Source organism: Melospiza melodia, chromosome 16 (genome assembly GCF_035770615.1).
Source record: "Melospiza melodia melodia isolate bMelMel2 chromosome 16, bMelMel2.pri, whole genome shotgun sequence".
Lineage (NCBI taxonomy): Eukaryota > Metazoa > Chordata > Aves > Passeriformes > Passerellidae > Melospiza > Melospiza melodia.
In genome coordinates, this window is record NC_086209.1 from 1,386,875 (window position 1) to 1,400,804 (window position 13,930).

The 13,930-nt window shown below is 67.0% G+C and overlaps 1 protein-coding gene across 1 annotated transcript; it reads left to right on the forward strand.

Annotated features, from left to right (window-relative positions):
- Positions 1-7,756: 7,756 nt before the first annotated feature.
- Positions 7,757-13,758, forward strand: XPNPEP2 (X-prolyl aminopeptidase 2). Its single transcript, XM_063170913.1, has 21 exons — positions 7,757-8,035; positions 8,777-8,850; positions 8,939-9,049; positions 9,129-9,192; positions 9,345-9,449; positions 9,589-9,675; positions 9,775-9,921; positions 10,009-10,110; positions 10,216-10,297; positions 10,689-10,884; positions 11,015-11,104; positions 11,203-11,312; positions 11,402-11,479; positions 11,707-11,778; positions 11,884-11,944; positions 12,110-12,179; positions 12,293-12,397; positions 12,782-12,841; positions 13,003-13,079; positions 13,195-13,293; positions 13,558-13,758. Exons 1-21 carry the CDS (start codon positions 7,990-7,992, stop codon positions 13,756-13,758), a joined length of 2,037 nt encoding a protein of 678 aa, XP_063026983.1. The 5' UTR covers positions 7,757-7,989.
- The last annotated feature ends 172 nt before the right edge of the window (positions 13,759-13,930 follow it).

Consider the following 13,930-nt stretch of genomic DNA (forward strand, 5'->3'; position numbering starts at 1 on the left):
GCGGCCACCGCATTCCTGCCACTGCCGGCGGAAATGCCGGAGCGAGAGGGAAGCTCTGATGCTCCCTGGGGATGGGACAGACCTGGGCCTGCCCGTCCTCCTCCTCAGGAGGGTGCAGGGATCCTTGTGGGCGACCCTGGAGGGTGTTGGGGTGCAGCTCCGGGGGTCTCACTCATGCATCAGCCTGCCATGAACATGGGCACTGAGGGATGCTGGTGGTACCCAGGTGGTGGTGCTGGAGGAGCTGGTGCTGTCCCACAGCCACACTGAACATCCCTTGCCAGCCCTAAGTGGGCAGTGAGCTCTCCTGTCCCCCCCGGGGACATCCAGCGGTCCCCAAGGAGCGCAGGGCTCAGCGCTCTCCCTGTGCCCCTGGCATCCCTCTTTCCTCACTCAGTGAGCTGCAACCTGGCAGAGCCCATCTTTGCCCTGCCAGGACAGACCCTGCTTGCACAGCAGGGGGGACAGGACTGCCCCGTGCCTCTGCCCATGTCCCCAGCACTGCCCCTGTGCCCACTGCCCACTCTGCCCCCCTCCCGTTGCAGTACAGGAGCTCTGGCAGTGCCGTGGCGCGCGAGGCACAGGGAGCACGGCCGAGCTCAGCAGCTCCCACCTGCCTGTGGGCAGCCAGCCAGGCCAGGAAGAGCCAGAGATTCCTTAGGTCTCCCGGCCCAGAAGCCTTTTCCTCCTTCCAGGCTGGCCACAGCCCAGCCAGGAGGTGCTCCCTGGCCTCCTCCTTTCAGGCTGGTGCAGGAGGGCTGGGGTCAGGGCCCAGCTGTGCCGCCCCTGGCTGCAGCCCAAGCACTTGGGGCTGGGCAATGCCTGGGGGACGTGGGACATCTCTGCCTTGCTGCCATGGCCACAGCAGTTCCTCCAAGGGTCTGCTGGGCCCCCCACTGCCAGTCCTGGCCGTGCCCAGGCAGGGACCTCGCCACACCTCTTGGGCAAGGTACCTGCTGCTGCAGCTGGGGAGGCAGAGCACGGGCACGGAGGGGCAATTTGAAGTGCAGGGGGAGAGCCCTCCCAGTTCAAACCAGTAGCAGCAGCACTGTAGGCTGGCAATGGAGGAACAATAACCCCCCAACATCCCAGAGCTGGAGCTGGGGGCAGCTGCAGGGGGCTGTGCCTGGGGCACCGTGTCCTGCCCCAGGACAGGACTGGGCAGTGGGCAGGCAACCCTCGCCCACCCGCCCAGACCATCCTGGGGGCACTGGCAGTAACTCGTGGGGTGGCCGTGAAGCCGCGTGGGGGTGGCAGGGTCTCTCGGGGCAGCCGAGGCTCGCAGGGCCCCGCGGCCGGCGGGGCTCGGGGATCGTGCGGCGGGCGCGGCGGCTGGCGCGGGGCCGGGCAGCGCATCCCTCCCGCTCCCGGCGGATGAGCTCATGGAGGCCAGCTGGGTCCCGGAGCTTCCCCAGCCCGCAGCTGCAGCCCTTCCGCTCCTCCTCAGCCCCTTAACCCCCTCCCCGCCGGCACTGCCGACCCCTACCCGCAGCCCCGTGCCGGGACGTGGGCAGCCCCCTGCAAACAGTCTGGGCTTTGGAGGCCCCGCATGGGCACCCCCTCTCCCAGCGTCCCAGCCACGGCTGGGGGTGCCCTGTCCCGTGGGGTCCCATCCCTTTGCAGGGCTCAGCTCCTCCTCTCCATCTGCAGGGTCCTACTGGGACCCTCAGTCCCCATCCCTTTGACCTCCGTGCCCCCCATATGGGTCCTGCTCACACCCAGCCCCGTGGGGTGGGGACACGAAGGGGAGGAATGCCAGGGATACCAGGGACAGGGACACCAGAAACAGGGATGCCAGGGATAGCAGTGACTGAACACAAGGGACAGGGATGCCCAGGAAGACCAGCATCCCTGTGCCCTTCCAGCATCCCCTCCTCCATCTCCCAGCCCCTCTGACCTCTGTTTTCCCATCCTCCTTGCCAATTCCACAGGCTCAGCACATGGCTTCACACCTTCTCTGCCATCACTGAACTGGGAAAGGGGCTGCCATGGCCCCAGCCATGACCCCCAGTGCCTATAGACAGCCCCAGGAGGCAGCAGAGGGACCTGAGATCCCTCCACCAGCAGGAGAGCAACCCCTACCTGCCCTTCCAGAAATCAGCATTTACTGAGTTAATAATCATAACTCTTTATTATAAAGATGTATTTACATGGAATAAATCTTTACAGACACAAGAGACAATCAGCAGGGACCAGCTCAGAGCCAGGGCCCCTCCTTTGGTGTGTGGCAGAGCTTGACAGAGACCCCAGTGCCCCCCATTCCTACCGCCCCATGGCATGAAGCAGAGGGGCCCAGGGCCCCACAGTGTGTCCTGGGTGGGCACCCCACTCCACCACGAGATGAGTCTGCCAGCGGGAAAGGGAGGGCAACTCACCAGGGTGTGGGATGAGCACCATGGGAATAAATAGACCCAGGACAAGCTGTGTGCTTGTCACCCTGGGATGGGGGTGATAGGGCTGGGGCAGGACCCCAGGGGAGATCACACACCCCTGAGGAGAAGCTGCTCTGCCTGACAAAGTGCTTTGCACAAAGCCTGTGGTCCCAGCAGGCCAATGCCCCGGCCAGTTCCGTGCCCAACGGGACAGGGCATCGTGGCAACCCTGGCCCCTCTGTGGGCAACCCCGACCCAGCCGGCCCTTCGAGGCAGTGAGGAGGGGCAGAACGCACCCACAGCGGCAGACATGGCACCGGGGCCGCAGGGCCAGCCCCAGGAGAAGGTGGGGTGGGCCCAGGGCTCACAGGAGGAGCCCCAGGCTCAGGGCCGGAGGATGAGCGGATCAGGCGAGAACACGGTGCGAGCAATGGAAGCCGTGTCCGTGGAAGGCCGGTGGCAGCCCTGCAACGAGAGCAAGCCCAAGTTAATGAGTTCCCTCACGGCACCGTCCCACGTTTCCCCGCGCCCCCGTGCCCCCCTGCACCTCACCTGGCTCAGAAGGGCATGGGGCCCTTGTGGGAGAGCCGGGGCCGGGGCCGCCGGGTCCTGCGCCAGCCCCCGGGCCGCGGGCCGGGCCCGCGCCGCGCCCCCCGCGGCCGCACCAGCCTCCGGGCGAGGCCGCCCTGGGCACCCTTCCCGTCCGGCGCCTTCGCCAGCGGCCCTGAGGAGATGAGCAACAGCGTCAGCCACGTGTCCCCGCACGCAGCACAGGGACAGCAGTACCTGGGGCAGCCTGGCCCTGCGCCGGCCCGTTTTCTGCATTGTCCCCAACGAGAGCCATCGGTGCCAAGCGCTTCCCGTGCCGGCACGGCCCGGCCACCTGTGCCAAACATGGCCAGCAGCGGGGCATGGGGCTGCTCAGCCTCTGCTTTCGGCCCCAGCCCTCCCCACAGCCACCCCCTTCTCTGTGCCACCGAGACACCCAGCCCTTCACCCCGAGCCGCTTCCGTATCCCCGTCGTGCCTGGTGCCGGTGCTCCAGTGGTTCCGTTCCCTCGGGGCCCTGCAGCCCCTGGCCGGGATGCTTTGCTCCCTGAGCGCTTCCAGGTCCCGCTCCCCCGGGTGCCTGGCGGGGACGCTTTGGCCGCGGCTGCTGTCCCGGCAGCCCCGCGGGCTCGCTTGGCAGGCGGGGCCCCGCGTGGGTCCGGCTGCGGGACCCGGCGATGCCCGGGGCTGTCACCGCGGCTCCGGACGCTCCCGCTCTGCACGGGCACCGGCAGGGTTTTGGCTCCAAAGAAAGCGCTTTGTCTTTCCCCAGCCCAGCGGCGGCGGATCCCGGCGGTGCGGGCGGGGTGCCGGTTCCCCCGAGCCCCCCGACCCGCGGCCACCCCGGCGCGGTCCCCTCGGTTCTCTCTTTCCTCGCTCCCTCCCTTCACGCCCCGCTGCCGGCGTGGGGTCCCCGCGGGCGTTCGGCTCTCACCGGGGGCGGCCAGGACGAGCCCGAGCAGCAGCAGCAGCAGCAGCAGCGGGGCCAGGAGCCGGCGCGGCGCGGCCATGGCGGGGGGCGGCGGGGGGCGGCGGGGGCGGCCGCCGGGGGAGCCGCATTTGTAGGCGGTGAGAGCCCGGCCCGGCCCCGCCGCCTCCCGTCATCTGGCCCCGGGATGGGGGGAGGTGTCCGCCCCCGCCCTGCCCCGCCCCGCCGCCGGGACACCTCCGCGGGCTTCCCCCGGTGCCGGTTTGCTGCCCGATCCCCTCCCGGCGCATCCTCCGGGGCATTCCCCGCCCACAGTGCTCTGAGAGCACCCCAGCCCGAATCCGGGATCCGCTCCCAGCCCAGCCTGGTCCAGGACTCCCTACCCCGGATGGTGCTGGGACCCCAAACCCAGAATGGCCCCCAGACCCTAACACTGCAGCCCGCTTGGCTTGGGACCCCTGCACAGCCTGGATCCAGCATGTCCCCTTCCACCCTAGTCCTGGGACCCCTCTCCCAACGTGATCCTCAGATTCTGGGACCATCCCGGCTCATGCAGCCCCTCGAGTGCCCCTGTTCCCCCAGCACCCACGGAGGCAGGGGCCTGTCCTGCCTGCCCACTGTCCCCTCCAGCCCCCCCAGGCAGACAGCGTCTGCAGAGGGGTCTGGTGAACTGCCACAGCCACCATTGCAGAGGGGAGAAGGGAGAGAAATCAGGAATGACTTTTTTTGAGCCCAGGAGGAAGGGAGAGATGGGAAAAGAGGTTAAGGTTTGGGGATTTTTCTCATTACCCTGCTCTGGTTTGATTGGTGATAAATATATAAAAGGGGAGATTTAGATCAGATATTAGGAAGAAATTCTTGGCTGTGAGGGTGGGCAGGCCCTGGCACAGGGTGCCCAGAGAAGCTGGGGCTGCCTCTGGATTCCTGGAAGTGTCCAAGGCCAGGCTGGATGGGGCTTGGAGCAACCTGGGATAGTGGAAGGTGTCCCTGCCATGGCAGGAGCTTGGAACAAGATGGGCTTTAAGGTCCCTTCCAGCCCAAACCATTCCATTATTCCATTATTTTATGAAATTCCATTAATTTCCCCAAATTTAGTCTATTTTACCCATGCCTGCATCTGGTGATGTACTGGTCCTTAGCTCGATCTTTTCCTTGCGTTTTCCCTCCCTGCTCAGTTGAAGAGGGAGCGATGCAGCAGCTTTGGGGGCACCTGGCCAGGGTGAGCCTCCACAAAAGGGGGGTCACCAGCCCTCAGAAAGGTGGATCACAACTACAACTGCACCCGAGGGAGCCCCTGCCGGTGGGGGGGTGGCCCAGGCAGGGTGTGGGGGCAAAGGGAGGCACGGGGGGGCTGCAGGAGGAGCTGTGTGGGGCCTGGGGGTACGGGGGGCTCCGGGAGGGGCTGCTGACTGCGCTGGGCTGTGAGGGGGCGCTCGGGGAGGGGCTGCAGGAGGAGGGGGATGTGTGGAGGGGCTGTACCCGGTGTGTGGGTAACGTGTCACAGCCCCACACGTCTGCGCTACCACAGGAGGGGCACACGCTCTGAACCTGTTCCAGCCCTGTTGGCTGCAGCCTCTCGCCCCAGCCAGGTTCTCCTGCGGCCCCGCAATGCGGGGCCAGCGCTCCCCTCCAGTGCTGTGCATCCCCCAAAGCGGGGGAGCGGGAGCTGCGGCCTCATCCGCGGCTGCCGAGCTCGGCGGCGCAGGGAGGAGCCCCAGCCCGCCCCGGGCAGGCGTCACTGGCACACCCCGCCTGCCAGGGCACCTCAGGGATCCGGGCACGGTCCCGGTGCCACCGCCGCCTTCCGCATTCCTGCGGCCGCACGCCCGCCCCGCGTCCTGTTTGCCGGGCGGTCCCCCGGCCTGAGTCACCCGCGGCCCTGCAGGTGACGGAAGGCCAACAATAGCCCACAAAGGGAGGATGTCCCCCCCAAAGCCTTCCTCCGGCTCGTCTTCGAGGAAACCTCCCGCGGGACGGACGGGCCCCACCGGACGCACGGCGGCCAAGGAGCTTCGTCCGGTTGACGCTGGCTCGGAGCGACACGCGGCCCTGGGGACCCCGGGGACCGCCCGTGCCACCCGGGCTGGGCCGGGAGGGGGTGATGGCACCGGGAATGGCGCCGGGTGTGAGGGTACCGCAGGGTGCGGCTCAAGGGGCAGGAATAAAGGGGGAGGGGGCCTGGCCCTGGGGACCCCCGGGGATGCAGCTGTGGGGTGATGGGTGCAGCCCCCGGCCCCGGCAGGAACCAGGCAGGGAGGACGAAACCCCATGAGCGCCTCTCGCTAATGAACAGGATGGCAGCAAAGTGCCGTCTGACTGTCCCCAGGGCATCCTTGGGAAACTGCGTAACAATCACAGCAGCTTTGGTGTCCCTCTCCCACCTGCTCCCGTCTTGCCCCTGATGGGGACCCAGCCCTGCCCCTTCCTGGGTTCCTCTCACAGAGCGGGGACCAGCGGGTGATGCCAAACACAGCCCGAGAGATTCTGACATGAGCGTTCAGCGCTCAGCCGCAGGGAGCGGATGGCCGGGGTCCCCCCGGAGCTGCAGGTTGGGAACAGGACAGTGGGACACGGGACAGGACACTGGGACACGGGACAGGACAGTGGGACACGGGACAGCGCTCTGCGGCTCCGCGGCGCAGTCCTGGTGCCACCTCGTGGTGAGCAGGGTCCCAGTGCCACAGCTGGACAGGCGGAGCGGTGTCACGGCGGCTGGAATGGTGACACTGCTGGGCGGGCAGGCGTGGACACGCTGCACAGTGAGGCGACACAGCCGGACAGTTCAGTGACACAGCTGGACAGCCAGTGTGTGACACAGCTGGACAGTCACCGCAAGGGCAGGGTAAGCACTGTGTGCCCAACAGGCCGTGAAGCGCCACTGGGAAGAGGCAGCAGCTCAGAGGGGTCGTGGTCCCCACACAGATCCAGCTTTGTCCAGCCCTGAGCTGAGCCTGTGGCAGCTGGGGTGCAGGGACCCCAGGCCAGGCAGAGGGGGTCACATCCCAAAGATCCTCACGGGCTGTGATGAGCAGTGATCCTGTAGGAAGTGCTCTGGGAGGGTGGGGATATCAATCTGTGGGGACAAATGTTTTGGCAGGGCTCATTACAACAGATCAAGGCAGGGTGGATTTAAGTTAAAGAGTGTTGGTGTGGATTAGATAGAGGGAGGAAAATCTTCCCTGTGAGGGTGGGCAGGCCCTGGCAAAGGTTGCCCAGAGCAGCTGTGGCTGCCCCATCGCTGGCAGTGCCCAAGGCCAGGCTGGAAGGGGCTTGGAGCCGCCTGGAATAGTGGAAGCTGTCCCTGCCCATGGCAGGGGGTCAAAACGAGAGGATCTCTAATGTCCTTTCAGACCCAACCAATCTGACTCCATGACCTGTCCTGGGTGGGGATGTGCATTCACCCCTGGAGATCTGTGTCCATCCCTGGCATCCAATGCCCGTGGCAGCAGGTCTGCCCCTCTCCCAGCCCTTCTCTCCACAAGCAGAGTCATTAAAGGAAGTACCTGTGCAATCAAAGTGACAGCCTCGGGGTCAAGGCTCCTTATGATGAAGATAATGAGGTTTTAGCATGGCAGATGCATGAAAGTGCAGAGCTGATGGGCCTGCAGGGACAAAGGGCACATCCCAGCAGGATCCTCGTGAGGAGCACAGGTCCCTGTGCAGCCTCAGCCGAGCTGCTGGTCCCGGGCACTGCTCAGGGCTGGTGCCCACCTGCGTGGCTCCGTGTCCTGTGGAGGAGGAGAGATGGCTTCGGGGGCTGGTTGGCTCGGGGAGCATCTGGCCCTCACCCCAGAGATCCCCTGTCAGCTCTCCACAGCCCCAAAACACAGGGGTTCCTCAGGAAGCAAAGCCTTTCCCTGACCTCTCCCTGGCCATCAGGCGGTGCCAGACTCAGCTGGCACGCTCCCACTTCTGCTCCTGCGGGATCTTTGGACTTTGTGCTGATTTTGCTGTTTGCTGTTATTTAGCAGCAGAATTCACTTTTCAAAGGGGCAACAACCCTGCTCCCCGCACCCTGTGTCTGCTGACGCCTCGTCCCTCCCATCCCGCATCCCTCTGCCCCCGGGGCAAAGGCACAGGAGGAGGGACTTGTCGCTCTCAGTGTCCCCTCGGTGCCCCGTCGCTCCCGGCCAGGGCAGCCATGTCCCCCCCGCTCTGGATCGCAGCCTGGGCGCTCCTGCTCCACGGTACGGCACAGGGCGGGTGGGGCGCTGGGGTGGGACTGCACAGCTGGAGACCCCCAGCATCCAGATGTGGGGAGCGTGGGATGTCCCAGCCGCAGCTCCGGGTGAGGCAGAGCTGGGTGCACCCCGGGGTAGGAGCCAGACTGTGTCACGGGGCTCACCCTGCCCAGCTGCCGCAGGGATGGGCCCGGGGGGGTGACAGCTAAGAGCAGACCCCCAGGGTGCAGACACCCGGTACCCAAGAGCTCTCATGCTGAGGATGACCCCATCACGCATTGTCCCACGGAGCCAAGCTGTGTGCCCTTGGCCCAAAGTGAGAGGCCGGGTGCCAGCTGGTGATGGAGAGCCCAGGGAGTGGCGGTGGAGCCCCGTGCCAAGCAGCCCTGGGCAGAGATCAGGTCCAGCTGGACATGGCCCCACCATCAGCCAGCTCCTTCTGCAGCCCCAGGGTGGGATGCTCCTGCCAGCCCCTCCGTGCTCTGTGCTGGGCACCAGCTGCTCTCTGTGATGATCCCACAGGAACCAGGAGATTTACCTCCTCTTGAACCAGGGGATGGCCTTGCTTTTCATCCACTATTCCTGGGGCTAAAACCGCTGGGTTTTGTAAAAAGCCCCAAGCTCGGCTGGCTGGTTTGGGGCTGGGGACGAGGGTCACAGCTGCCTGCTGCAGTTCCGGGCGGGAGCGCAGGTCCAGCAAGCCCCCAGGCCGCAGCCTGAGGTTCCCGGGTGTCGCCGTGCCCACAGGCTGCGCTGCAGGGCGGGCACCACAGGCTCCTTCCACCAGGAGCGACATCCGCGACTGCTCCGCGGAGCCGCCGGTGAGCCCCGCCTCGCTCCCCGTCCCTGTCCCTGGCACCCCGGGCACAGGGTCCCCCACAGTGCCAGCGCGTCTCTCTGTGCCACCAGTACCTGCCACCGACGGCCACCAACACCACGGCGCGCCTGGCCGCGCTGCGGGGCATCCTGCGGACCCACGGTGCCCACGCCTACATCGTGCCCTCCACGGACGCCCACATGGTAAGGCGGGAGTCCCCCGCAGCCCCGGGGACCCCCTCCCTGCCCACAGCCACCTCTCACGGCTCCATCCCGGCTCCAGAGCGAGTACATCTCCGAGCGGGACGCCCGCCTGGGCTGGCTCACCGGTTTCACGGGCTCCGCAGGTGAGGGCATCCCCAAAGCCCCGGGGGGCTGCTCCGGGCTGGCACCCCCGGGGATCCGTGCACACGGCATGGTCCCACTCCCTGAGAGCCGCTGGGAGTCCCTGCCGGCTGCAGGGACGGACAAAGACCCCCGAGCCCCCTCCCCGTGCCAGGCACCGCTGTGGTGACGCGGGACAAGGCTGCCCTGTGGACCGACAGCCGCTACTGGACCCAGGCGGAGCGGGAGCTGGACTGCAACTGGGAGCTGCAGAGGACAAGTCAGTGGGGGCACGATGGGGCCCTTCTGAGCATCCCCGCTCCCAGGGACCCCCCCAGCCCCTGCCACAGCCTCCTCTGGCCTCAGCGTGGCTTGGGACGCAGTGGAAATTCGCGGTGCCACCCAGTTCTCTCCTGCAGCCTCCATCGAGTCCATCGCGACGTGGATCCTGAAGGAGGTTCCCGCGGAGGGGAACGTCAGTTTGGACCCCTTCCTCTTCTCCATCGGTAGGGCTGGCTAACACTGGGGGTCACCGTGCCCACGGAGGGCAGCCCCTGGGTATGAATTTACCAGGAGCCCAAACGCGCGGGCTGCTCACCCCCCAGACACCTGGAACAGCTACAGCCGGGCTCTGCGCGGCTCCGGCCGGACCCTGCTCCCCCTCGAGACCAACCTTGTTGATCAGGCGTGGGGTGACCAGAGACCCCCTCCCTCCTCCAGCGAGATCTACAGCCTCCCAGCAGAGTTCACAGGTCTGACCCAGCCTCCCGCAGCTCTCCCACAGCACCCCCAGCCTGGGGCGGGCCCTGCCCTGAGCCGGCCGCTTGCCCGACCCGCAGGGAGCAGATGGCAGGACAAGGTGGCCGGGATCCGGCAGCGCATGGAGCAGCACGCGCGGCGCCCCACGGCCGTGCTGCTGTCGGGGCTGGAGGAGACGGCCTGTAAGGAGGCACGGGGCCCTGGGGGCATGGCGGGGGCCGGGGGCTCCAAACCTGAGGGTGGGAGGGCAGTGGCAGTCGCTGGTGCAGAGCTCTCGTTCCCGGCAGGGCTCTTCAACCTCCGCGGAGATGACATCCCCTACAACCCTGTCTTCTACTCCTACACCCTCCTGACCAACACGACCATAAGGTGGGCAGCACGTTCCCGTGGGCACAGGGCTTGGAGGGGGCTCACCACGCACCCCCTTGCAGCCTTTCTTTCCTGAGCCAGCCCCCATGGGACCCTCCTCTCAGCCCCAGAGTGGCCCCTTATCCCCAGAGCGGCTCCATCCTGCCGTGCCCAGCCCCGCTGACCGTCCTTCTGAGCCACACATCCTTCCCAATGCGCCCCCCGCTCCCAGCCCACTCCAGGGCACGGCACGCTTCCTTTCCTCGCAGCCTGAGCTTCTCCCGTTCCCAGCCCAGTATCCCCTCACAGCCCCCCGGGTCCCTGCTCTCTGCTGGCGTGGCCGGAGCTGGGGGGACCGAAGGCAGCCGGTGACAGCCCCGTGCGTGCCCGCCCCGCGGCGCTCCCTCCGCAGCCTGTTCGCGGAGCAGTCGCGGCTCTCGCAGGAGGCGCGGCAGTCCCTGCGCTCGGGCTGCCCGGGGCCGCTGTGCGTGGAGCTGCAGGACTACGGGCAGGTGAGCGCCCACCTGCGCCGCTACGCCCAGGGCAACGTCACCGTGTGGCTGGGCACCGAGTACACCACCTACGGCCTCTACGCCATCGTCCCCCAGGTGGGCACCGAACCTGCCACGGGGCACGCGGGCCCTGCAGGCTCGGGGACGGCCCCGCGTCACCGCCTTGAGGCCGCACCTGGCGCCTGAGGGGACAGGTAGCTGTGTCACCTTCCGCCTGCCCTCGCAGGAGAAGCTGCTGCAGGAGAGCTACTCGCCCGTGATGACGGCCAAAGCTGTGAAAAACGCCCACGAGCAGGAGATGCTGCGAGCCGCCCACGTAAGGGCTGTGCCCGTCCCCACAGTCCCCTGCAGAACGGGGGGACAGAGGAGGGAGCAGGGTGCTGATGCCCCCCCGCTGTCACTGCGCACCCCCAGGTCCGGGACGCCGTGGCCGTCATCCAGTACCTGCTGTGGCTGGAGAGGACAGTCCCGCAGGGGCAGGTGGACGAGTTCTCGGGGGCTCAGCGCATCGATGCTTTTCGCTGGTCAGTGCTGCCCCGGGCCTGCCCTGCCCTGCCCAGGGAAGGGCACCCGGGGACGCTCAGCACCCGCCTTCCTCCCTGCTGCCTTCCAGGGCCCAGGAGCACAGCCGTGGGCCCAGCTTCGAGTCCATCTCAGCCAGCGGGCTCAACGCAGCGCTGGCTCACTACAGGTGGGGCTGGAGCAGCGGTGGGCACTGGGCAGGGGGCAGTGGGCAGTGGGCAGGGGGCGGTGGGCAGTGGGCAGGGGGCGGTGGGCAGTGGGCAGGGGGCGGTGGGCAGTGGGCAGGGGGCAGTGGGCAGGGGGCAGTGGGCACTGAGCAGGGGGCAGTGGGCAATGGGCAGGGGGTGGTGGGCAATGGGCGGCTGGGAGAGGGCTCTGAACCCCCTCCCCTCGCAGCCCCTCGAACGGGAGCAGCCGGACACTGTCTGCGAGAGAGATGTATCTCTTTGACACCGGAGGGCAGTATCTGTACGTAGCCTTGAACAGAGACCCCCCCACCACAGCTCACATCCAGGGCCCCCCAAAGCCAGCGCTGGGGATTGCACCAGCCCCATTCATGACGCCCCTTTGCAGGGATGGGACAACAGACATCACTCGCACAGTGCACTGGGGCGAGCCCACCCCTCTCCAGAAGGTACCAGCCCCTCCCATGTCAGCCAACATCCCCCTGCACTGCCCGGGGCAACCCTGAGGTGCCCAGCACCCCCTATGGCACTCAGCACCACGGTCCTGGCCAGGGCTGGATGTGCAGGGGGGGTGTCTGGGTAGCCCCACACTCACCCCCTGCCATGCCCTACAGGAAGCCTACACCCGTGTGCTGATGGGCAACATTGACCTCTCCCGCCTCGTCTTCCCATCCAACACAGCAGGTGGGTGCCAAACCCAGCATTGGCCCTGCACAGAACCCCTGGCACAGGGAGCAGGATGGCACAGGGGAGCCCCAGAGGCTCCTTGGCCTCCATGTCACCCCTTCATTCCCCAGGGAGAACGGTGGAGTCCTTCGCCCGCCGGGCACTCTGGGATGTCGGACTCAACTACGGCCACGGCACCGGCCATGGCATTGGCAACTTTCTCTCAGTCCACGAGTGTAGGTGCCACCAGCACTGGTGCTGGGCATGTGGGCTGAGCTACGGGGACAGGGACGAGGACAGGAGCTCACTGGGGGCTTCCCAGCAGAGCCTCTATGTCGGGCAGAGAAATCCCCACTTGCAACATCTTGTGGTCTTTGCCAGGGTGGCCCTGTGATCCTTGCTGAGGTGGTCCCAAGGTCCTTACTGGGATGATCCTTGTCCTTGTAGTGGTCCTTGCCATGGTGGCCCCATAGTCCTTGCCTTGGTGGCTCTGTGGTCCTTGCTGGGGTGTCCTTGTGTTGGGCCCCGTGGTTCTCTCCGGTGTGGCACCTTGGTCCTTGCTGGGTGTCCCTGCAGCGCCTGCCGTGCACAGAGCTCTGACCCACCTCATGTCCCGGCAGGGCCTGTGGGTTTCCAGTCCAACAACGTGCCACTGGAGGCCGGCATGTTCACCTCCATCGGTACGTCCTGGCACCCCGGCTCTGCAGGACGGCCCCGGGCACAGAGCCCAGCCAGGGACGGGCTGTCAGCTCTCAGCCCCTCAGGGCCACATCAGCCCCGCTGGGGTGGGCTGGGGGAGCAGCTGGGGCTGGGGCTCACCAGGCGTGTTCTCCGCCCCCAGAGCCCGGGTATTACCAGGATGGCGACTTCGGGATCCGCATCGAGGACGTCGCCCTCGTGGTGGAGGCACAGACTGAGGTGGGGCAATGGGGAGGGGGTGACAGGGGTGGCACACCGTGGGGGCCTGCATCGAGCCGGGGGGGAGGCACCTCCAAGGGGGTAGGGGACGTGCAATGACACCTCTCTGTGGCAGCACCAGAGCGGGGAGAAGCCTTTTCTGACCTTCGAGGTGGTGTCCCTGGTGCCCTATGACCGCAACCTCATCGACCTCAGCCTCCTGTCCCCAGAGCAGGTACGGCCGTGTGCTCGGGGTGAGCAGGGCTGCCGGGTCAGCACAGGGGCTTGGGGGGTGGATGCAGGAAAAACCAGGACCGTGCCATGAGGCTGGAGCGGGTAAATGAGGACAGAGCAAGGATGGGTGCACGGACGAAGAGGGGCGATGAGCTCTGCAGGCGGGGCCAGCGGTCGGAGCGCGGGGCAGCCGGACGGGGAAGGCCAAAGGCGGGAGCGGCGCCCAGGCCACGCCCCGGCAGCGCCCCGTGGTGCCCGGCTGCAGATCCGGTACCTGAACTCCTACTACGAGAGGATCCGGGCACACGTGGGGCCGGAGCTGCGGCGGCAGCAGCTGGAGGACGAGTACGTGTGGCTGCAGGAGAGCACCGAGCCCTTCGCGGTGAGCAGCGCCGGCAGCGCCGCCGCGGGCTCGCTGGGCCTCGCCGCGCTGCTCTCGGTGCTGCTCAGCGGGCTGGGGGCCTGATCCCGCACCCGCGGCCCCGCTCCCCCACACCCCCACCACGGCCGGGTCTTCCCCCGCCCTCACTTCCTTTTTTTTGGTGTATTCTATTTGCTCGTATGTGATTAAACATGAGCGAGGCGGGCCCTGCTGTGCCCGACGTGCTGCGCGCTGCCTCGCCGGCCGGTGAGGGCTG